The sequence below is a fragment of the Melospiza georgiana genome, chromosome 6 (assembly GCF_028018845.1).
Source record: "Melospiza georgiana isolate bMelGeo1 chromosome 6, bMelGeo1.pri, whole genome shotgun sequence".
Classification (NCBI taxonomy): Eukaryota; Metazoa; Chordata; class Aves; order Passeriformes; family Passerellidae; genus Melospiza; species Melospiza georgiana.
In genome coordinates, this window is record NC_080435.1 from 41,346,333 (window position 1) to 41,371,450 (window position 25,118).

General features: G+C 49.3%; 1 protein-coding gene across 1 annotated transcript; it reads left to right on the top strand.

Moving 5' to 3' along the window:
* The first annotated feature begins 283 nt into the window (after nt 1-283).
* FOS (Fos proto-oncogene, AP-1 transcription factor subunit) lies at nt 284-2,945 on the top strand. Its single transcript, XM_058026323.1, has 4 exons — nt 284-562; nt 958-1,206; nt 1,311-1,418; nt 1,539-2,945. The coding sequence occupies exons 1-4, from the start codon at nt 422-424 to the stop codon at nt 2,151-2,153; spliced, it is 1,113 nt and encodes a 370-aa protein (XP_057882306.1). The 5' UTR covers nt 284-421; the 3' UTR covers nt 2,154-2,945.
* Nucleotides 2,946-25,118: the final 22,173 nt, after the last annotated feature.

A 25,118-nucleotide genomic window follows, 5' to 3' on the forward strand; every position in this document is an offset into this window, starting at 1 on the left:
GAGCCCGGCCGTACCACTCCGCGCGGGGGGGAAGCTCCATGGCCGCTCCCTCCTGTTCTGCCCTGGGGCCCCTCCGCCCCTGCTGTCACCCCCCGCCCCGTGCCTTGGGTCTCTCCCGGGGGGGGCGGGGGCAGACGGCGCGCGGGGCGGCCCCGGGGAGGCGCGGGGCGAGCGCGGGGCGGGCGGCCCCCCCCAAAGGCGCGGGTGGCGCGTTCCCTGTGACGTCGGCGGCAGGGGGTATAAAAGGGAGGCACGGCGCGGTACTCCAGCAGCTCAGGCAGCCCCGGCGGTGGAGCGGAGAGACGCGCGGCGCGGACCGGCACAGGGACGCACGCAGCCGACCCCTCCTCGCTTCATCCCCAAGGACGCTTCGCTACCGTCGCATCACCTCTCACTTTCGGCTTGCGCGCACCGAGCCGACATGATGTATCAGGGCTTCGCCGGAGAGTACGAGGCTTCGTCCTCCCGCTGCAGCAGCGCTTCCCCGGCCGGGGACAGCCTCACCTACTACCCCTCTCCGGCGGACTCCTTCTCGAGCATGGGCTCGCCTGTCAACCCGCAGGTGAGTTGCCGAGCGTGCCGGCTGCGCTCTTGGCCAGGGCAGGAGGGGACGGGACGGGACGGGAGCGGGTGGCGCGGGGCTGGCCGTGTCCGCGGAGGAGGTCAGGCTGGGGACTGGCATGGGGAGCGGCCCCGGTGCCGAGGTGGGGCGGTTGGGGGGTGCCGTAGCCCGGGCCGCGCTCTGCGGCGGGTGTGTAAAGCGGCTTCATTGATAAAACGCGAGTTCATTGAGGAGACTCCGGAGCAGCGTCTGCGTCAGCGCGGACGTCAGAGATATTTATAACAGGCCGCTCTCGTGTGGAGCCGGCGCTGGCAGCGCGGCGCCGCGGCCCCGGGGACGGCGGGGAGCGGCCCGGGCGCTCCGCTGACGGCAGCCCCCCTTCTTCTGACCTACAGGACTTCTGCACCGACCTGGCCGCCTCCAGCGCCAGCTTTGTGCCTACGGTGACGGCTATCTCCACCAGCCCCGACCTACAGTGGCTGGTGCAGCCCACTCTCATCTCTTCAGTGGCCCCCTCCCAGAGCCGCGGGCACCCTTACGGCGTCTCGGCGGCCGCCCCCACCACCTCCTACTCCCGCCCCGCACTGCTGAAGGCGCCGGGCGGCCGCGGACAGAGCATCGGCCGCCGGGGCAAAGTCGAACAGGTGAGTGCGGATCGGAGTTGTTGCGGGGGACTGGGGATACGCGCCGCCGGCGGGCTGCTCTGGCCGGGGGGCACCGGGACTGAGCTGTCTCTCTCTGCCCGCAGCTGTCCCCGGAGGAGGAGGAAAAGAGAAGGATCCGCCGGGAACGGAACAAGATGGCAGCGGCCAAGTGCCGCAACCGGCGGCGGGAGCTCACCGACACGCTGCAGGCGGTAAGTGCTGCCCGGGAGGTGGCGGGGGAAGAGGGAGTACCGGGGGCGGGGATGACAGGAGGAAGGGGACTCCAGCTGGGAGTGATGCCGGCCCTGGCTGACAGCCTGCGCTCTCTGCAGGAGACCGACCAGCTGGAGGAGGAGAAGTCCGCGCTGCAGGCGGAGATTGCTAACCTGCTGAAGGAGAAGGAGAAGCTGGAGTTTATCCTGGCGGCTCACCGGCCCGCATGCAAGATGCCCGAGGAGTTGTGCTTCTCCGAGGAGCTGGCAGCTGCCAGCGCCGCTACCGCGCTGGACCTGGGCACCCCCAGCCCCCCCATGACCGAGGAGGCTGCCTTTGCTCTGCCGCTGATGCCTGAAGCGCCGCCGGCGGTGCCGCCCAAGGAGACCGGCAGCAGCGGGCTGGAGCTCAAGGCTGAGCCCTTCGACGAGCTGCTCTTCTCCACGGGGCCGCGGGAGGCCTCCCGCTCTGTGCCCGACATGGACCTGCCTGGGGCCTCCTTCTACCCGTCGGACTGGGAGTCGCTGACTGCCGGGACCAGCGGTGAACTGGAGCCCCTCTGCACCCCTGTGGTGACCTGCACCCCGTGCCCCAGCACCTACACCTCCACCTTCGTCTTCACCTACCCCGAGGCAGAGGCCTTCCCCAGCTGCGCTGCCGCGCACCGGAAGGGCAGCAGCAGCAACGAGCCCTCGTCCGACTCCCTCAGCTCCCCCACCCTGCTGGCTTTGTGAAGGGCTCCAGCACTGACTGACCTGCTGGGCCCCCTCCCCTGCCCACGCACCCCCACGGACTTGCAGCTGTGCCCCATGGGGCTCCCCAGGCCTGGGGAGGGCCCTGCCACCGCCACCCCCTGTCTGGCCTGGCGCCCCGGGGCCTGGCAGAGCGTCATGCACCGAGGTCTCTTACCTCTTCCAGAGATGTAGCAAATCGCATGGAGTTTGTCTTGTCCCCAGTGGCCCATCCATGAGAGCTGGTAGTCTGTAGCATGTCCCACATGGCTGGGTAGGTGACTCCCTCCCCTCCTTAGTATCACTAGCATTAACTAATTAATCTCTTGGTTTTAAATGATTGGAATTTAACCTGGTGCTGGGTATCTCCAACTCGTATCTAGTGCAGCTGATTAACAATAACTACTGTGTTCCTGGCAATATCGTGTTCTGATGACTTAGCAATGACCCATCTTATGTGGGGGGAAAGAGACTCTATTTTATTTTCTAGTAGGTAGATAAATAGCTATATCCATGTACTGTAGTTCTACATTGATGTTCATTGTAACTTTACTGATCATGCATTGTTGAGGTGGTCTGAATGTTCTGACATAAGTTTTCCATGAAAACGTTTTTATTGTGTTTTTAATTTATTTATTAAGACGGATTCTCAGATATTTATATTTTTATTTTATTTTTTTCTACCTTGAGGTCTTTTTTGACATGTGGAAAGTGAATTTGGATGAAACTTAAGCATTGTTTGCTTATTATTGTTCAGAGACATTGTCAATAAAAGCATTTAAGTTGACTGCTGGAGCTGTCCTTGTGTTACCTTTCGCACTTGCTTCCTTATGACCTCAAAGGGGTTCTCTAGCCTCTAATTTTGTCTGGGCTTTATAAACTGCAGACACCTGCAATCTGCCTGAGACTAAGGGTGCATAAGGGTGGTAATACCATTCAGGCCAGCCCTGTCCTTGTCCTGGTGCTAGTCAGGGCTGGCTGTGGTTACACCCATTCCAGCAGGCACCAAGGTCACTCCCCATGGCCTTTCCCAGCTTACCTGTCTGGGTCTGGTCCCCTTCTGTGTCTGTGTGTCACCTGCTGTGCCCTTTCACCAGCTAGCTCAAGGTCTTGCTGGAAAGTGCTGAAAGGGCATCTCTAGGCTGGGCCCCACATGATCATTTCCATGTGCCTAACAGCTCAACTTCCTTGTCCCTGGATGTGGTCTGGTTCCTCTAGGAGCAGCTATGGCCTATCTTCTTTGGACATAAGGGGATGAGAAAGGCTTGTGCACTCCTTACTTTGGGGTGAGTGGTATAAAGGCAAACCACTGGCTCTTCAGTTTCTATTAAAGCCACCCCAGTCCTTGAATGAACGAGTTATAGCAAATGGCACACGCATTCTAGGAATGTGCTGCCTCCTTGGAGTCTCTGGAAATGTGGTCTCTCCTGCTGAGTCAGTTGAGAAAGGCTGCTACCCTCTGTAAGTCCTGCTGCTTGTGCACTGAAATGTGCTCTGCTGGCAGGACAGCAGCTGGGCCAGGTTATCCCTGCTTGCAGAGCAGTGGTCTGCTCCCTTCCTAAAGGCTGCACATGAAGGGTCCCCTGAGAGTGGCAGGGCCTCTCTGACAGCCTCCAGCCCTGCCACTCCAGTTTGAGAACTCCTTTCTCAAGGTGAAAGCAAAGATGTCACCTGTGCATCCATGTGTGTCCAGCTGAAGGCCATCCTGACACCATGGTCTCAGGGAGTCTCTGTAGGCTGGCATTCAGGGTCAGGTTTCTATAAGTCCACATCTCCTGGTCACTGCAGCAGGCTCTGCCTTTTTCCACCCCTTCCCTAATCAGAACACACACAGGATCTATCTCATCTCAGCACGGAGTATTGCAGCTCCATGACTTGCTCAACAAGGCCTGCCCTGTGTAAAAGCAAATATTACAAGTGCAGTTCCCCATCTTTCAACATTAATCTGTAGGCAGAGCTGACAAGTGATGAAGACTAATCCCATTTGCTACTAAGCAGCAGCTACTTTCACATAGCCACTTGAGTTTACACGGGCAACACCCAGCTGCAGCAAATGCACAGAGGCACTGAACCATGAAGCAGTCATGTAGGTGGTGGGTGATGCTATAGGGCAGTCAGACTTATGTGACAGGTAACCCTGTGAAGTCAGCAAATCTGGAATGACAATGTGCTGTCTTGCTGAAACACCATCAAGTTCAGAGCTGAACAATTCAGGATTCAGGTCTCTGGGAGCCCATGCGTGCTGCTGAAATCACCAGATATTCAGCAGAGGCCGAAAGCGAATGGGTCCACAAAGTCCAAAAATACCACATGGTTCAAAAGTGGCTTCTACCTCAAATTAGGTGGACTGATCCTGGCCCCATCATCTCATGATCATCGGACAGGCTAAAGCAAAATCTAGAGCTAAATTCAGAGATCAGTTCTGCAGCCTAACCAAGGCTTCTCTTTTTAACAGAAATGATAGCAAGTGCCAAGTCTAAGCATCAGCTTTTGCATTTGTTACGCAAAGATGTCAGATTCAGGAGTGGCACTACATGAGACACTTTATGTCTAACCCCAGGCTCCAGCCTTATTCCTTGCCTTCAGCCATAAACAATCCAGAATTCAGGATATGCTACATAAAATTTATGCTGTGTTATGAACGTGATTTATCTGTTTCCTAGCATTTGAGAATTATGTAGTGAAGTCACACTTAAAACAGGGAGAATCTTGCCACTATCTTCAGCTGGGGAATAATGCAGCAATCTCTGCCTGCAATGTGTTATAAGCATGTGCTTCAATTACAAGCTGTATCTGATCCATCACTCAGATACCAGCACAACGCTTTGTGAAACACAACAATGGAACGAGATAAGACACGTAGGGAACTCTCGTGTTATTTCTGACGCCTCCTGTGCTCCTGATCCCTCTGAGGGCGGTCGTGTAATTAATTCTTAGAAATGCAACTGCAACGCAACGCAAGGCAGAGTGGAACTGTTGTTACGAATAGCAGAAAGCAGAGCTGTAAAACAACGGGAAGATCCTTAGACGCGTTTACGGCAGAACACAGCAGGGCTGCCGAGCCCAGCAGCACGTCCTGTCCGGCCGCAGGAGGGTGCTGCGGCTCCAGGGCAGCTCCGGTGCGGACAGCAGCGGCAGTCCCGACCCGCTGCTGAGCGCACGGCCCGCACCCCGCCTGCGGCCCGCGCCCCGGGGCCGGTCCCTGCCCTCAGCGCGGGGCTCCCGCCTCGCACCGGGCCCGCCCCGCCGCGCCGCTCTGCGCCTGCGCGCCCCCGTGTTTACTGTTTGGTTGCCGGGGCGCCGCGCGCGGGCGCGCCGGGGACGTGACGTGACGTCGCGCTCCCCGCGGGGACGCCGCGAGCCAGCGCCGTGACGCGCGCGCTTCCGGCCGTGCCCATATATGGCAGGGCGGCGGCGCCGCGCTTCCCGGGCGGCGGGAAGGAGCCCGCAGGGGCACGGGCACCGGGACGGGCGGCCGTGCTCCCCAGCCGTGCTCCCGCGGCCCGCGACACCGCTCCCTGCCTTGCCCCACTCGGCTCCTCGCAGGTGGAGCCCCCGGGTGGGCTGAGCAGGCAGCCCGGTCTCCGTTCCGCCGGCTCCGGCGCTCCCGTTGCCCTTGCGGGGTGAGGCGTCAGGAGAAGCCGTGGGCATTCCAAGGAGCTGGGTGCTGAGTCCCGGGCGAGCTCACACGCGGCGGTTCGCCGCTCTCGCTGTCCCTAACTTGGCTTCCGTGGCATCACCCCCACCCGGAAACCTCCACAGCCATCAAGAATTGATCCGTGATGGTGGGAAAACAAAATGGAACTAACCACCCCAACCTCCCCCATAGCTGACAACTGGCTTTTATCTCCAGTAGGTGGAAGAAAAGAATTACCTATTACTTTTTTTTTTTAATTTTTTTTTTCTTACCTACAGTTGCAGCACAAGAGCTGCCCTATGAACGCGGCTGCAGTATACCGGGTGACCGGACACCCACATCCTTGAACATTCGCTCCGCTAGTCCTCCTGCCATTTGTCTTTTTGTTACTTTTTGTTACTATTTTGTTACAAAAATCCGACTCAACTGCTTTCCGTCAAAATAGAACAGAAAGTTTGCCAAAAGAGGTATCAGAACCAGTGGACAGTCAAAATAAAAATAGATTATTCAGAGGAGATAAGGTTCTGGAGAAAAATTAAATTAATATTTTGCTCTGTGCTCATTGTAGAGGAACCTAAGAATATTCCCGTACTTATACTTGATTTTATGAAAGATTTATCAGAGGATCTGTTTAAAACTGAAGGTTTGTAGGAAAGGTAGTGAAACAAATGGCTAAAATAAAAAGCGTTGAACAACTGGATTGCATTATATTCATCCAAGAGTTTTAAGAGAAGTCAAGACTGAAATAGCTGAGCTGCTTGCTAATGGTTTTTGTGTAACATTGCATTTAGAAGGGATTTGATAACAGAAACAGGGAAGTTAGTTAATATCCCAATTAAAAAAAAAAAAAAACCCAAAAAAAACCCCAACAGAACAAAAAAACCCCAGCAGCCTGAAAAGTTCTGTAGAGCTGCTGAGCAATGAGCCTGTTCTCTGTACCAGCCAAGTTAGTGAAAACTTTAAAAGTTGAACTAGTGGATGCAGGGAGAAAATGAGGTACTGTGAAAGATGGCAGAGCCTTTCTAATGAGAACTCCTGGCCTCACAGATTGTTTGGAGTCCTGTGAGGAGTCAGCAAAGCATGTGGACAAGAGACATTCAGCTGGTGTTTCCTACTTGGGTTTCTAAAAGGTATTCAACAAAATCTGTGAGCAAAACCTTCTGAAGGAACTGAAGAATAAGAGAAGTTTTCATGTGGATAGATGACACTGCATCAAAGACAGGTCTCTGTAAGACAGAACAAAACTATTTCTCCATGGATTGAGCCAACATTCAAAGCTCCACAAGGATCTGATTTGGAGCCTGTGGACTGAGAGCAAATGTAGTAAAACATCACAATACAAAGTGAGTGGGTGGTACAATTTGATGTACATACATGTAAAGTGTTTTAAATGGGAGATAAACAGTCCGTTTCAATCATGCAGAAACGGCCTGTTTAGAAGCTGATTTATCACTTGGGAACAAGCTCTTGGCAAAATAATAGCTCTGTGAAAACCCCAGTTCAAGGCTTGGTAAATGAGCAAATCCAGTATGTGGAGATAAGGACTTAGAGCAAGAGAATAAAAGCAGGGAGTGTCATTATGGCACGGGATAAATCCATGGTGTGCCAGTGCTTTGAATGTTGTGTACAGTTCTGATCTTTAGAAGCACAGAGAGCATTCTGAGAGGTTCAGATAAGTGTTAGGAAGTGTGGGACAGCTTCTAGGTCAGAAGCAGGTAAGGTAACTAGGGCTCTTCAGCTACACAGACACAAGTTAGGGGAGGTTTCTTTCAGTGTAAGAATGATGTAAACAAGCAAAACCTGGGGAAACGTGGAATAAAGCCAGATTTGACAAGGTTGCTCAGTCTGTGGGTACTTGTAGAAAACCTTTTTGCCTGAGTTTGGTTATACGACAAGGTTTTTTGTTTTTTGTGGGGTTCTTTTTGAGATTGAAACTCCAGAAAATGAACACAAATAAAAGTTGGTGAGGGCTATTAAATACACAAATATACCCTTTGGCTGTGCAAGTCCTGATTTTGAAATTTCTGGGACCTTAGTGGTGAGGCAGCACTGCACACTGACCACTGACTTTGTCCTCACTACTTTCTTCAAGTGGTTGCTACCAGGTAGTGTCAAAACACTGTGGTTGATAACAGAGAGGGGCAAAAGCTGTGCTTGATTTCATCAAATATGACTATTTCCATGTGGAGTTGTAGGGATTTAGCTGAACTCCTGCTTTTTCCTGTGCTTCCATATGATAATGGCGTTTGAATTGTTTAAATTACCAGAAGATGTGATCTCATATATCCGTGCGCCTTATCTGTTCAGATCTTTTGCTGATAAGGTTGTTCTTTGGAGCTGCATCCGGGAGCCTTTCCAGGCAGAGGTGGGCTGGTGACCCAGTGAGGTGCTGAAGTGAAACCAACACCACCCATTCTTCTCATTTGGAACCAGCGGATGTTCACAAGGGACCTGGAATTATATCAACAGGATATCACGGGAAAACAAAAGAAGGCTGGAACTAGCATGTGGACAATGTAGCTTTATCATTTCCAATTATGGAGCTCTTGTTCTGTGGAGTGCTGTCCTGTCCCCTGCCACCCCCTGGCATCTTTAGTCTGCACAACAACAGATTTTCAGCTCTTCTTCACTGATTAGATTTGAGCTCTGTTTTTATACAAATGTTTTGTGTCTTGCTCTGTTGGCTATGGACAACCAGCTGCAGCATTAAAGGAGTAATTTTAATTCTGATTGCATTGCATCTTCCACTTGGTAAGGATTGAGTGCTTTTTAAATAGCCCGTCTTGAATCTTCTCATGCTCGGGAAGAAGGGAAGAGAAAGCAACTCATAATATAGTATTTATCTGGTTTTTTTTGCAAAATTAAATATTTTCCCTGAATAGGTAATGGTATTGCAAAGGCCATAAAGTACAGTAGCAGTGTTAATCTTAAAGCATATAATCTGAAAGGTACATGGAATTCAGATATTGTGAGGGTATTTCAGTTTTTAAATAAAACATTATTTTGACACTGCTTTGAAGTATATTGGGTGCTTCAGCATGAGGGTGATGAAATTCCTGATATGAAGCATTTGAATTCTAATTGTAGGAAAAATAGCAGTTGCCAGTAGCACAGGGAGAAGGACAAGCTCTGTTGCATCACTTAGGCATGTGGTATGGCAGTTGAATCAAAATAGCAATGTAACCTAATGGTGATGTGTCACTAACCTCGAGGACACCAGGGGAGATAAAACAAAGTAATTTGCTGTCATTACATAAGAACTGAGTACAAAGCCAAGAATGGGGTTTCGGCACAGATAAGGATTCCACTCCAAGACTTTCAAAGAATTCAGCTTTTCAAAGCTTTAACTATGCACGGGCCTCTCAGATCCTCCCATCCTCTTCATTCTCCCCCCCCTCCCCCCATGGCTGTGGTTTTTTGCTGCTATTTGTCAGAAATTTCCAGGTGCCACCAGCCTGGTTCCCTTGGCTATGCCTGTGCTGCCGAATCAAAGAGGGGAGGAATCAAGCTTGGGCATTTGACTCCTGCTTGTGCTCTGCTACACAGTAATGATTCTGGTTTCTGAAACAGTCTTGGCATGTGTCAAGCAGCAATCTCCAAGATGATGGTTGGGGGTAGCTCAGAGGGTAGCATGTGTCCAGTGAGCCTTGAACAAGACTCTGAGACTGGACCCCCTCCACTCTTCTGGGTGATCAGCAACATCCCAGCAGGTTTCATACTGTCAAACACCCCTCTGTGCTGTGGCACATGACAAGTCCTTTAGCTTCATGTTGTAAATCATCCCTCTGGGCTATGGCACAAGCTCTCTTTTATTAAAATCTGCCTGTTTGAAATAACACTCCTGAAACAATACCTATTTAAGACCATGTGTAGTTTGGAGGTGACCCCCAGCCAGGTGCTGTGTGGTGTGGATGGGTGAGTGACTGCCCAGCCCTTCCAGCACAGAACAGTTCCTGGCCCAGCTTCACTTGGCACTGTAGATGCTGCCTGTGCCAGGCTATAAACAAGCTCTGGCAGGTTAGAGGATTTACCTTGTTGTAGGAGTTGTGTAACATGTTCAGTGCTCCAGAAGGAATCCCGATGACTGCAGTGTTTGATAAATTATCTCCACATCATCGTAAATATGGAGTGGGATTAAAGGGAAACATGAACTGATGTTTTTCACTGAATGGCAGACACGTAGCTCTAACTGGTGGGAAACATGGTGAAATAACACAACATGGAAACATATTATTCTACCTGGATGCATATTTTCAAGATCTTTGTTTCTGTCTGGGACCTAAGCCAAGGGGCATGGCAAGCTGATGGGATGGTTTCCACCCTTTAAGAACCATGAAATAATAGTCACATGAGCTGCATCCCTCAGAAGGGATGATGCTGATGAGAAATATTTATTTGAGAAAAGTTTTATCTATATTCTACAAACTTTTAGGTTCCAAGGGCAAATGCTTCACTGGATCTTAGTCCTGACACATTTAGTTAAGACCTAATGAAATTCTTTTTGTTGTTGTTTTACTCCTTATTGCAGAAAGGCACTACAGGAATGCAAGACTCTTGCTCATTACACCAGAATAGTATTAACATGGCTTCTTCATAAACCTGCCATATAGTTATATGTCATTTACATAAATCAAGATTTGCCAAGAAAGCTTTAGGACTTCAGAATTGAGGGGGTTCTTTTAATATCTTTTAGAATGTATAATTTGAGAAGGATTTTACTGTGCAAGTATTTTCATGCCAAAATAAATTCAGCTTATTTGCTTATTCCTTATAGACTAGGTAAGGATGATTCTAGAACCAATGAGATGGTTCTGGAATGGTGATACTTCTGTGTTTGCAGTAAAAGTGCCAACCTATTCCATTTGCTGGATATAAGGAATAGAGTGTAACTCCATGCAGTCAAACCGAGCAAATTCTCTCTTTTCCAAATCACTCTATGACCAAAGTTGGCAATATTTTTCCACTCTGTGCCACTTTGTCACTTGCTGTTGTATCATCAGAGTGTAACTGTGGCTGAAGGCCTAAACATGGGTTGGGTGCATGTGAAAATGATTATCATAGCTAGCTTAAGGCACGTGTACTAGCACAGGGAATGACTTCACAGCTTCCAATCTTATAATAAATATAGCTTAATTACTGGATATTGCATGACAGCTTGTGCCCTGCAGGTGAGAAGGCACAGAATGTGGTAAGGACAGGCTCTGACTTCTAAGCAAAGGTTTGTATTTCCTTTTAAGATACATTATGCACTGAAATAATCATCTGTGTTTAAGAGAATGAAGTATTTATTATATAATGATTTCCACCTGAGGATCTTGGAACTCCTTATGGGCACTGATGATTGAAGGGTTCTGTTCTAGTTTGCAGCTTACCATGAACCATTCAAAGCAGCATCTCAACACTTTCCCATTAACCTCAAAAGTGACTAATACACAGATGTGTGGTTTGTTCCCCTCTCCTCCCCGCAGCGGATTTTGTGTTGCATTGTGTTTGTGCTACAGGTGTAAGCAGCAGAGCTTGCAGTCTGAATGGACAGGTACTGAAGGGTCCTTGGTCCTTGGGGAACTCATTCTCCACATTTTGGAAAATTGTGTCCCTTTCAAAGGCCAATATTACATTACTGCAGAGAAGCTACAGTTTCAGGAGACCTTAATTCATTTCATTCTGTTTTATTCCTGGCTTGTACACAGTTACTAGCCTGACCTCTCAATTAAATGGTCCAGGAAGTTACACTGGCACAATGAATGTATTTATGTGGGAGAGTTAGGCTGCACTGAATCCCTGACCAAAGTTACTGCAGAACCAGTCAAGTGCTGTAGCTGACAGAACTGTATAAACTGCATATCCAGGACCTAAGTGATTTGCCTAAGCTCAGTTTGGAGTGTTCAGTCTTCAGAGCATGTGCTAAAATCCTTATGTTTTACCATGAAAGTGGCCAAACTGGAGCAGGTTGTGTGGAGAGGCTGTAGAACCTCCAGCCTTGGAGGTGATCAAAACTGGGCTGGCTGAGGCCCTGAGCCACCCTCTGTAACTGACCCTGCTTCGAGGGGAAGGGTGGCCTTCAGAGACCCCTTCCAACTTCTGTTGATGCACTGAGTGTGTGAATGGCTGGATCAGTTGTATCACAGAGAGCCGAGTAATGCCCTGGTGGTGTGTGTGAAAGCAGCTGAGTGGTAACACTCAGGTTTGTGGCAAGGAACTACTCCAGATGTATGAAATATCTCTATGTTTATGTATGAGAATCTCTAAGATCTGGATGTCATGCTCTGACAGATCTAACTAGCAATTTAAAATACTATCTTTGCTGTCTACAGTGTGTTGCTAGCTCTCCTGGGTGACAGCCTGTGCTGTACCCTTGCCCATGCCCAGAGCTATTAGCTTATCAAGTGACTGAGGAAAGGGGCTTGTGCAGAGCTCCCTGATGCCCAGTGACAAGGACTGATGTTCCCATTCTTCTTTTGCCTCCCCTGGAACAGGTGTGTTAGCCCAGGACAGGAGAGCAGGGTGGAGAGACTTAGATGGGAATGCCTGCAACCACCCCAGTCATAATCATTCACCCCAGAGTTAAACCCCTGAGGCAGCACTTCTAAGCTCAGCCACCACTAAATCCAGATTTTTGGGGTCCCAGGACATCCATTTGCTGGGGCTTCTTTTTGTCCTGTGTCTGATTTTCTGTAGGTGTCATTTGTGGATAAAGTTCTATAGTTTAAATCAACATGCTGTAATTTATAACTTATAATTTATAATTTAAATGTAATATAAATTATATATAATTTAAATGTAATTTAAAATTTATCCTGGAACTGAGAGCAGCATGCAAATGTCTTTGTGGCCTTGGTGCTCATTTGCACAATGAATGTGAGAGCATTATCCCGACCTGCAGCAAAGCTGACCAGCAAAATGGCCAGTGTCTCCTGGGTATTGGCATGTCTGTTGTCAGTGGAAGAGCCTGGATGCTTCTTGGGATTTCATCATCCCAGTGCCTGGAGTCATGTGGTTATGTAAGAATTTAAATTTCGGTTTTTGTTAAGCATGTGTTTATATCTCGAGATCAAAGGGGACAGTTGGGCAATACGAACCTTGTAGCCCCAGACGCTTGAAGCAACAAGCACCGTCCAACGCTGACAGCAGCAATATCGGGAAGCTCACCGCAGTTCTGGGGCTCAGGCTCGTGGGCTGGCACCGTGGGTGCAGCCGGCTGGGCAGCCCCTCCTCCCGACCCCCCGGCTGTAGGAAGCACCCCCGGACTCTGCGTCCCCTGGCCAGGTCCCCGGGACAGTCGCCACCCGCCCGGCTCTCCGTCCCCGCTCCCCGCCGGTGTCCCGGCCCTGTCCGTGCCCGTGCCCGGGGGGCGCATCCCGCAATGCCCTTTCTTGGCCGGTGGCTGCCCGGGGCCCTTTCCCGCTTCCCTGGGCTGGGCATTCTTCAGCGCTGGGCGGTCCCGGCATGTGTCTGCAGCCTCGCAGGAATGCTGCTGGTCCGGTGGGTAAGTCTTCATTCCTCGCCTTTCACTGCTCCCTGCTGGTCTCCGGGAAGCTGAGCACCGGGGGAGGAAAGCGGAGGCGGCCAGCGGCAGCTGGGGGGTATTGAATCAGGGTGCTCTGACCCCGGAGGTCTCTACTGCAGCCACCGGCTGGAAGTAGGTCCAACGAGAGTGTTGCTCACTGTGTTGTCCAGTTGGATTTCGGATATCCCTGGGAATGGGGTTTCTACAACATTTCTGGGCGACTTGGTCTAGTGTTTGATCGGTCTTACGGTAAATAGTCAGGATCTTAGGAACTTGTATTGAAGAGTTAGTATTTCCTTGCTGCTTTCCCAAACTTTTTTTCAAATGCCAAACACTTTTTCAGTGAAGTGGTTCCTCAGCCAGGTGGCACTCAGTACTGTTTTATGGAGTTATTTTCTCCCAGGTGAGGGAGTTGCATTTGATTATTTGATATGAAATTGTTATCTGTAGGGGGATAGAATATAAGTAAATAAAGGTAGTATAGAAAGTAATCTTACCCCCTAAAGAGTTGCAGCTGGGTTAATTATTAAAGATTAGGAGCAGGCCTGACTTTAACAGGCCACACCTGTAGCCAATAAGAAGAGTGCTATAAAAGACTGGATTGGTTGGTTGAGGGAAGCTGGTATCAGTTGGTTGCTGTGAGAAGAAGGAGGAGTCAGTGCTTAGAGGAGCTGCCTACGAGAAACATCGAGGAGGTATGAAACTCTTGCACTAAGGAGACAATAATATGGAACCTTTGTGATATAATGACAACAGTTATCAGCCATTCCTCCAGCCTATTTGGGCTCCTCCAAGTGGTAGCACTGCTCTCTAAGCATGTTAGATACTGCCCCTGATTTGGTGTTGTGCACTAATTTGCTGTTTGTAAGCTTTGTCACACCATTCAGGATGTTATTAAGGGCATCACAGAGTACTGATCCTCAAGAGATGCCACTAGAGTCCACTGGTTATCACTTGGGCTTTATACTGCTGACTGATGTTGAGTGTGGTGATCCAGACAGCTTCCAACCCACCTCATTGTTCATGAGGCAAATACGTACCTCGCTAATTTGTCTCTAAGCTTAGTTGTAGGGGTAGATGGCATTGTAAGCTTAACTAAAGTCAGTTTTGGCTCCATGAGAAGCGAAGAGCTGATGCTCCATCTCCAGTGCAGCAGTGTGCTTTGCCAGGACCCTCTAGTCCTCTCCACAAAACCCCTTTCCTGGTCACTCACCTGATCCCATCTCCCATCTGCACTGACAGTGCTCTCAGGCTGTCCTCCTTCTCTCACCAACCTGCTTTCCCATGACTGCCAAGCCTCACAAGGGACCTGGGGCGGGACAAGTAGGCAGGTAGACTTTTCATAGGATGGACAGGTGGTTGATACATGGCCAGGCTTGCTCTCAGAATCCTTTGCCTTGCTGTGTATCTGCTGTGCAGTCGGATAATTGCAATGCCTTTTGATGAATCTTGTTCTTAATCCTCTCAAATATGTACATGTGCTGCTACTGAGTGCAGTTTATCTAATGAAGCTTTGGATAGAGTGGTCTGTTCCTGTAAACACCATTCAGACCAGGGGCCTGGCAACCTCTTATCGGAGTTTTGCCCTAGGAAATAGTAAAAAGTCAGAGGGACTGTAAAGTGGGATCTGGCACAGGCTGTGGGGCTGGGATCTTGTGGGAAGTGCTGAAGATTAAAGCACACCACACAAGGGGCTTGGACAGTGCAGGCTGTGCTAGTCAGGGGAGGAGCCTTGCTTTTGTTTATTTTACTGGTGTTTTTGACTCTTTGAGCTGTGTTCTGCAGGAAGAGCTTCGGTTATGGGTTAAGCCTGTCTTGGGCCAGTGAGAGAGCCCAATACTGAACAGCTGACAGGGACTAGATCCTGGAAGGGGTGTCTTGCTGCGATTATTGTGCTGGATGTTCAGGTGGCACTGAGGCTGAAGGATTCACAGGAGGCTGTTGGGTCTGCAATTTCTAAGGCAGTTCCAGAAATCGTCATGCTTCTAGTTGTTTTTCTTTTCTTGTTCTCATCTAGGAAACATGTATAGGTTTAAGCTAATCTGATCTCTCAGCTTCCCTTGTACCTAACAATCTGCCATGTCCAGCTGCTCACCATGCTAGATCAGAGCACTAACCCTGAGAAGTTTGAGATACAATCCCTTTGTTGCACTTGTTTGGGTTGATTGGCCATTTGTGTCCTGTCTCCAGAGAGGCCCATGGAGGTCCCTCTTCAAAACAACATAACCACTTTAATTATTTTATTTTCTTGCAAGGACCATCTTTCTTCACCCCTACCTGCTGACACCTGTTGATGGCAGAGCAGTGTGAGCTCTGGTCATTGCAATAAGATAACCTTTGCAGTGGTTGTAGCCATGCAATAGAAATTGCCACTGTTGCACTTGTAGTGGTGAGTAAATACCCGAGCACTTATTGAGCTACAGAGTCTCACCTGTCTTACACTCTGCTCTGTTCTCAAGTCCTTCAGAATAAAAATGGAGGCACAGTGGAAAGTACAGGCAGTAACAAATGCTGCCTCTTGTTCTGTTGATGCTGGCAGCAGGGGCATTTTGCTGTGCTGAGTTTTCTTGTGAGGGTAATAGTCCTTGAGAAATTGCCTTCCTCTCCTGAGGAATGTCAGGCATATTCCTGACCTTCCCTTTGGGAGCCCTGTCATTGGAGTTGCCAAGCTATGTAAGAATTAGTAGAATTACCCCAGTGACTCTGGAAGAGCTGGCTTTGCTGAGCAGGTTCAATGGCTGCAGTACCTAAGGAGCCTCCTCTGTTTGCTGGCCCTGTCAGGAAGGTCCTTCTGCTCCTGCTGATGGCCTCTGCCCAAATCCCTCCGTACATGAGCTAGCTCCTGTCAGAGCTGGAGAGCCTGGGTGAGTCCAGCCAGGTGTTTGGATAATGCTTTATATGGAGCAAGCCTTTCCTTTGCTTCCCTCTACCCTGCAAACCTTCTGCTGACAGGCAAGATATTAAAATAAAGACTGTGTGGCCCTTATTGATTCTACTCAAGGCTTTTAATTTTTTTTCCTGTGCAAGCCTGACATGCAAAGTCTTGCACTGGGCTTTTTAAATCAGGCTCTGGATCAAGTCTTGCAAAGATTGTGTGCAGCTGCAAGATTGCTGGAGGGGTTTTTATTCTCATATCAGATAGAGCTGGGGCAAAAAAAAAAAAAAAAAAAGCCAAACCAAAACAAGGGGAAATCACAGACCCAGCAACTTTCTTGGCATCTCTGGGATTGTGGCTCCTCCTGCCCCTCCAGCCTTCAGAAATGTACTTGGCAGAGCTGCCCACATAGAAAAACAAATGCTTCCCAAACCAAAACAGAGTTGGGTGTTGGTAGTGAATGGGCCAACACTGTGTGCTGGCGTCATCTCTGCCCATTGCCAGCATGTTGTCATAGGAACAGCTGGATTATTTTACAATCCAGCTGTGGAGCCAATTCTCCAAAGGAGTAGCCTGGAGGGAGGAGAGAGGGGCAGGCACTGCTGTATTTTCTGGTAACTGGAGGGAGGAGGATTATTAACGGAGAGAGGGAGGGAAGGGTTACTAGTGAGTGCCATCTTTCACAGCCTGAAACCACAACTAGTCATTTCCAGCTAACTGACTGCTTTTAGCTGCATCTGGGAATTACAGGCTGCCCTGTGAGAGAAGGGTGGTGAGGAAAACAGCAAATCTTTTTGTGTTGAGGCTGATAATGTGTCTCACAGCTTGCTGTCCTGCAGAGACCGTGACTTGCCAACTGTGGGGAGTGCTGTGCACCTGTACAGGTTCCTGCCACCCAGAAATTTGTAGTTGATCAATTAATGGGTCTCCCTTACCATGAAAATGATTCATCACTGTTTCCCTTGCCCTCTTTGCAATGTTTGTTGCCCTCTTTCCTTTCTGGACGCTCCTTAGATCCTCTTTTGAGGCTGCAGAGCACTGAGGGCATTGTAGGTGCCTAAGCAGAGGTTTAGTCTTTGTGCTGGTGGAGGCTGTCGCACAAAAGTGAATGCATTTGGTGCGATGAAAGAATGTTTGCTCTTAAGTGAACTCTGGGCCTTGCGGTTTAGCAAATCACACTGGTTTGGGGCTTGATGAGTACCCACAATGAGGATTTCATGACAAAAGCCGGGAACCTGCAGCAGCTGCGAGAACAGAGCCCTTTGCTCTGATACAGCTGGGGCTGCTGCTCTTCTGGCAGGGGAGGGATTTGTCTGCAGGCAGAGTGCTCCTGGCCCAGGGAGAAGTGAGAAGAGGCAGGGAGGCGTTAGCAGGTCACTGCTGGGCCGCGTCCAGGCCGTGGGTACACTCGTGGCGCCTGAACTGAGGCGGTCCCATCCCGTTCCGGTGTCTGAGTGCCGCGGCGCCGTCCCGGGACGAGGCGGCGAGGGCGGTACGGGCTGCCGGCGAGCGTGGCCGGCAGAGGGCGCAGGCGGCGGCCCGGGAGCGCCGGCCCGGCTTGGTCAGGCCCGGGAGCGCCGGCCCGGCCCGGGCTGGGCTGCTGCGGGCGTCCCGGGAGCTGCAGCTGCTGGGCACGGCCTGCGGGCCCCGGCACGGACAGACAGCCGCTCCGGCCCTGCGCTCCCGCCAGCCGGGGAAGCCAGGGGCGGGCAGCCGCCTCAGCTCCGCCAGCGTGCTCTGCGGCCTGCCTTGGCTCGAGCTCTCCTTCCATCAGTCGCAGGGAGGGATGTTGGAGCAAGAGCTGGCCGTGGGTCATTGCCAGGACAGGTGAATCAACCTTGCTCTCCCTTGCCAAACGATGTGGCCGCTCTGATAGGTGTGACTGGTTTGGAGACCCCTTCCCTCTGTTTGCAGATGGCAGCAGGCTGGGGGAGTGTTGGTTTGCTGGAGGTTAGGAAGGTGCTGCAAGGGGATCTGAACAGGCTGGATTGATGGGCTGAGGCCAGTGGTATGAGGTTTGACAAGGTCAAGTGCCAGATCCTGCTCTTGTGTCACAACCCCTGCAGTGCTACAGGCTGGGGGCAGAATGACTGGAAAGCTGCCCAGCAGAGAAGGACCTGGGTGTGCTGGTCATCAGCAGCTGAACATGAGCCAGTGTGTGCCCAGGTGGGCAAGAGGGCCAGTGGCACCCTGACTTGTGTCAGCAATAGTGTGACCAGCAGGACCAGGGCAGGGATGGACTCCCTGTACTTGGCACTGGTAAGGCCACACCTCGAGTCCTGTGTCAGATTTGGACCGCTCACCACAGGAAAGACATCGAGGTGCTTGTACCCAGAGAAGGACAGACAACAGAGCTGGGGAAGGATCTGGAGCACAAGTCCTGTGAGGAGCACCTGAAGGAGCTGGGGTTGTTTAGCCTGGAGAAAAGGAGGCTCAAGGCAGACCTTTTTACTCTCTACAACAACCTGAAGGGAGGTCATAGTGAGCTGGGGGGTCAGTCTCTTCTCCCAAGTAACAGGCAATAGGACAAGAGGAAACAACCTCAAGTTACACCATGGGAGATTTACATTGAGTATTGGGAAAATTTCTTCACTGAAAAGGTTGTCAAGCATTGGAACAGGCTGCTTAGGGAAATGTTAGTCACCATCCCTGGAGGTATTTATAAGATGTGTAGATGCAGTTTTTAGAGACACGGCTTAGTGGTGGACTTGGCAGTCTTGGGTTTATAGTTGGAATCAATGATCTTAAGGATCTTTTCCAGCCTGAATAATTCTGATTCTCACATGCAGTTTTTGCCAGAGCTGGAAGGCCAGGTCCAATTTTATTCCTTGATTTTAAAGTGTGACAGATAAGAACCACAGAATGCTAGTGATAAGAACCACATGCCAGAATGCCATGTGAGAAGACTCTCACATCGTGATTTGGCCCTTTGTCAGAACTCAGAAAAGATACGGAGTCTTTTTCCATACTTCTCTTGGCATTTTTGTTTATCTCATATAGGGGTTGATGCTGCATGTGCAGCCTAGGGTCTAGGAGAGATTTAAAAGGGCAATACCTGTCCTGTACCTTATTGATTCTTAACATTTTAATTAAATGCACGTCAGATTTGCAAAGAAATATTTTAGGCATTGCAGTACCTTCTTCCATCCCTCCTTTCTCCATTCTTCTGGCTCCTCCCAGTGGTCTCTGTTGACCCTACCAGTGAAGACTTGCAGTCCCCTTTAGGGGCACAGTTGGTAGGACCTTGAGTACTCACATCCAGCACACAGCTTTCAGCATGTGTGCTTCTTGACCAACATCTCCAAACTTGTCAGAGAAGCTCCAGTGAGAACTGGCAGCTTTAAATTATCTTCAGGATTTGGACTAGTGAAGATACCTATTTGAAGAAAACGACTTCTGGGCCTTTTTAGCAGTGCAGTTCTGGACCTGGCTCCTGTTCTAAAGTAGTTATTTGCAGATGAAAATAGCAGATGGAAATCTTGTAAGATATACAAAGAAAATGCTTTACATGGTATCTAAACTGCCACTCCAATTAATTCCACATTTTTGAGGAGGTAGAGAGATTCCTCTTTTCTAATTTTATTTTTGGTCTCTACTGGTTTGGGGACAGGTTTAAGGAGGCAAACTGCAGGCAGTGACTAATGAAGTGTCTCAGATGTCTTTCCATGATAAGACAGTCACCAGTGTGGAAAATTCTGCACTTCTTTGAGGGGAATTTTGCCTCTTGCTTTCTGCTATAAGGAACCCACTTTCCTGTTCTTCTTTATTTTAGGCTTCAGCAGAGAAGGAAGATTTAGGGGGTTTTAGGCAAGTCAGGAGGATGTTTTTTTCCTAGATTTTCAGCAGCTTCTCATCATGGTGGTGCTGAGGTAGACTTTCTTTTCCAAGTTATCCCCAGTGTGAGCTGTTACATATTTACCTGGCTTCATCTCCCATGCAGCCTGTCACCCTGGTGCTGTGCCATCGCTTGGTAAGACTTGCCAGCTGTGTGGCTGTTGCGGATAATCTGTTGAGTTGAGTGATTTGGCCAGAGCAGTGGCACAGGTCAAGGCAGTGCAGCCCCAAGCCCGCAGATAGGCAGCTGTTTCCAGATTGTGGATCAGCTCTTGTGATGTTTGTAATGAGAGCAACAATTGCTGCTCCCCAAGTTTTGCATGGATGCAATGTAGGATCTCTGGTTGCTTGTAGTATAGCTGTGTGGAGCTTTTACTTCCCAAATGGTTGTTGTTGATACATAACAGGACTACCCACTGCTAGAAATGACTGAATAGAACATAAGGAAGCTGGGGCAGAATGTGGGAAGGAAGCAGAAAGAAGAAAATAAAATTGATGCAGGGTAATTGTGGGAGGGAATGGGAGGTGGGACACTAGGTTTTACAGGGAATTGTTAGTGTGGGTCCAGGGAGGAGTAGCTGAGAATTGTCCTGTGGAATTACTTGATCCATGTTGGCACTTTGAGGGTGCTATGTGGTGGCTGGACCCCAGCTCTGCTCCAGGAATTCCCCAGCAATTCCAGGTCCCTGGTAGGTGAACCAAGACCTTTAAATGAGGCAAAGTTAAGCACTTAGGCTGCTGTGCCCCTGCAGTGGTGCTGGTGATGTCAGGGTGGGGAACATGCAGCAGTCAGAGTGCACTATCTGCCAGCTCCTTCTGCCTTTCAGGTTATTTCTCTTCTGAAATGGTCCTGTGTAGTGTGCTTGTGGCCAGTGATGGACCCTGTGCTTAATGCTGCATTCCCAGAAAATAAGCAATTCAGCACTGAACCAGTGCTTAGCTGCACTCTCAGACAGAGCTGCCCTTGCAAAAATGAACAGTTCAGGCACTCCAGTGCATTGTTTGATTAGGGTTTCCCAGACTCCTGTATTTGAGACTCTTGTAAGGTGTCCAAATGGTTTTTTTGAAAAGGGTCATCAACAGACAGTCCTGCAGAGCCCTGAAGGTGTTTGTTGTCTTGAACCCCAAACATGGATAGGTGTGATGTTGCTGGCTCTTGGCATTTGGTACCCATCCAAGCATCAAGTATACCATTGGCATTCAAGTTGTATAATAATGTATCATGTCAGAGTTGATTCTTCTTCCTCTTCCTTCTTCCTCCAAGAGTTTTTCTGCTTGCAAGCATTTAATTTTTCTAAGCTAGGCTTTTGGTTGTGGTGGGGTTTTTTGTTTATTTTGGTTTTTTGTAAGTAAACGTGATCAGGTCAGTTTTGACCCTCTAGTGTAGTCATTAGCTAGTAGCAAACTTATTGGAATCACTTGATGATAAAAAAATAAGTTATCAAGTGAAGACTTTTAGACTTTTTCCAAAAAAATTAAACATGCCTTTGCTCATCATGCTTACAATCTTTTTATTGCAGTAATGAAATCCTGTAAAAGAGAAAGGCTTAAAAGTATGGACAAATATGAAACTAATTAGCTTGCTGTCATTGTCCAGGCTGAATGAAGTGCTGAAAGAAAATAAACATTCACAGTGAAACACAGCATGGATCTAAACAAATTCTTTTAGCTTTAGTAATAATCTGTAGGGCTTCTTTACTAAACTAATGGCTGGAGAATTTTTTATTTTAAAGCTGGGTTTGTGCTCTGACCCCATCAGCACTGAAGCTGCAGAGTTCAGCATGGACCTGCTCTTGCCACAGAGGCAAGACTCTCTCCTGTCAGAGTGTTTCTTTTTGCAGGCAATCATGGTAGCTGCATGTGTCTACTAAGCATGCAGCTGCACACAGAGTTTTTGATTTGGACTCCTGCCTTTGAAAGATCAGGCCATGAGTGATTATGGTTTTTAAATTTGCTTTGGAACTTGTACGATCCCTGAGAGTGCCTTCATTTCCAGAAGTAGCTGGTCAATGGATTCTTCTTTAGATAAAGAAATTTCTGTTCTCTGGCCTGAGTGGAACTTGTCAGCTGCAGGAGGGATTGTAGCTGCAGTTGTGGGCTGTGAAGTTCCCAAGATTCCCATCGCCACCTTCGTTTAAACATCCCCCAGCCCTGCTATAAACAAGTGAGACACTCACCCTGCACCCTGGCTTTGAGCCAGGGATATCAGAGCTCTGGCTGGAGACAGAAGGGAGAACAGAAAATAGTGTCAACTCATGAATCATCTCAGTGAGGACAGACACCCACCATTAGCAAAACCAGACAAACCTGGGGTTGCTGCTTACTAAGCAGTTTGTTTCTTGTCTACGTTACAATGTGCAAGTGAGCTGCAAAGGCAGCAAAGCACCAGCTGCCTGTGCTCCATGCACAAAGGGCACCTTCTTGGCCAGTCCTGTTGCAGCGAGATACCTGTAGGGCTGTGGATGTAGTGTATGAGGCTCTTGGCTGGTTTTGGATGGTTTCCTAAGGTGACAAAGTTTATGTAATCTTGCTGTTTACCATGGGGCCCTTCTGGCAACTTTTGAACATGTGGAACAGTTTTCAATCAAATTTGAGATAAGAGCAGAAATTCCCAAGGTTGTTACATTTCTACAGGTTTTGTGAGGTTCTACAGGTGGACAGAAGAATCAAGATGGAGAGTGCGGTTGGTTTGGACCTTGGTCTGGCAACCATGTCCAGGGATGCACAGGCACCCTGTAAATGGAGGGTGTGTATGTCAGTACCACAGCCAGCAGACACATGCCTCAGAACTGGGGATGGGAGAGGTGGAAGCCAGGATCAGTGTTGTGTGGCAGAGGCATTCAAAGGCAGGGGACACCAGTGTGGGAACTGGCTCACCTGCTTTCTTCTGTTCCAAGATCCTTATCTAGACTAGCTTGTGCTTCTTAATACTGGAGAGAAATCTTGACAGTCTGTGCTCACGAGTGAAGATTTAGATACACCTCTCTGCAGTTGCATGCACTTGAGAATAAGACTTTCTTGGGTGGCTGCATTTTCTAAGCTCTTCTTTAATCAGGCTTGAACCTTGAAAGCAGTGCCTGTATCCTGAGGGACTTTGCAGGGATTTAGGTGCAGCCCATCAGCTTCTTGGCAAGTTTTCAAGGTGGCATGGCTTCCTTTTGTGGGAAGTCTTCACTGTCTCGTCTATATGTGTTGTCCCCTTGCATCAGGTTTATGTGTCAGCAAAGACTGGGAGGGTGCTACACAGTAGCTGGACTTTTTTGGCTACTGCTTATGAACTTCAGGAACCATAGATTCTGCCTTATGGAGCACCTTACTACATTACTCTGGGAGGGCTGTAGCTCAGTTTTGCAAGTTGATCTGGTATACAACTGTTACCACTGGATCCTTGGGATTATTTGCATACCTTGGGAGTTCCTCCTCCGTCTGTGCCACACTGCAGTGCGTGTCATCTGAGCTGGTTTGCTGAGTTGGCCAAGTGCCTCTGGGGTCACCTTGGCTGTCCACCCTCCTCTGTGGATCTGGAGTGCATGGCCTCCTGTCTGTGGTTCAAGGGTGTAGCCAGCCCCCTCTGGTTGCCGTGCTCCCTGCTTCTGCAAGGTTATACAAGGAAAGCTGAAACTTTCTTGCCAGAGGCAGGGGAGCAAATTCAGTCTCTGGCAGACCTGGAACAATGAACAGCTTGGAGAAGGTGTGCTTCCAGGACACATGCCAGCACTGAACCAGCACCAGTGGCAACTTTACAGAAATGCCACAGGCAAAACGAGAGCTCTGGCAATTCACAAGCTCCCCAGGTTTGACAGGCAATCATCGAGCCTCTCCTCTTGTGTAAGACTGGCCCCTTCATTTCAAGCAGTTTCCTCTGAACCACACCCAATAATATGGTTTTGCCAGCTTTTGGGAGGTTAAGCAGCCTCAGTGCAGAAGGCAATGGAGACAATCTGCCCTGTGCAGGGATTGATCAGCCACACTCTACAAAGCAGTGCTTTAGTTCTAATCAGAGGTTGCCTGGCAATGGCATCTGGCTGTGGTTCTCATATTCCATTCTTCAGGAGATTAAAAACTTTTTGAGTACTCCATGTTTACTGCCTGGGATTACAGTGGAGTAAAGACACTTTCTTCTAAGCGTGCAAGATGCTAAAGAGGCTGAGCTTACTGTGGGGCAAATAGTGCAGCTGTCAGCCATTGCAGTCTGTCTGACTCCTCCATTCCTCAGTGGTCAACATCCATTTTAAAGTAGGGAAGTGATGCTTTTCCCAGAAATGTACACTAGCATCCATTTACTTTCTTTTCCCCTACCCACTGTGTTCTTCTCTGTCTGCTGTGAGGACTCAGGCTGGGTTTTTACCCATATTCCCAGTGGGAAGTGCTTGGAGCTATTTTATAGGATGCAAGGTGCATTTTAAATTGGAGAGGGATAAAACCAGTAGTAAAAGAAAATCTCTTCTGAGTTTTAAGGGCCAAAAGGAATTAATCACTGCAGGGAAATGGGCCCTCTTGTCTACACAGAGGGTGGGAGAAAGGAAAGAAAGGTCCTTGCATTGTCCCTGTTAGTACTAAAATAAATCTCTGAAGAGAGAGAAGGGGGAAACAATAGCAGCAGAAAGCTGCCAGAGTGATGGAAGAGCAGAGCTTTAGGAGCAGATCTCTTCCTGGTGAAAGGCTGCCAGCTCAGGACCTTTGTGGTTAGTTTGCTTTGGTGAACTGAGTAACTTCTGGCATGCACTTGTCTTTCTCATCCGTGGACTGCTTGCTAAGTAGGCAGAGTGGTGATACTGAGGGCAATATCCTAGCAGGAATGCAGCTGAGCCATTGGATCAAATACTGGATTTGAACTAACCCAGTCTTGTTTTGGAGCAACTAAACTGTCTGGTGGGCTGGAAAAACTCTGGGGAACCTTGACTAAGGTTGCTAGAGAGCAATGTAGCAGAGAGTTTCCATCCAAAAAGGATCCAGGCAACATGTCCTTACAGTAAACAGAAGAAAGCCTTGCAATTCTGTGATCCTTAAGCATAAGGGGGAGTGGATGAGGCTGCTGGGAGCAGGCTGACAGCCCTGGGATGTTTTACACTGACAGAGCACATCTGTAGAGCAGAGCTGCCAGGCTGTCGTGCA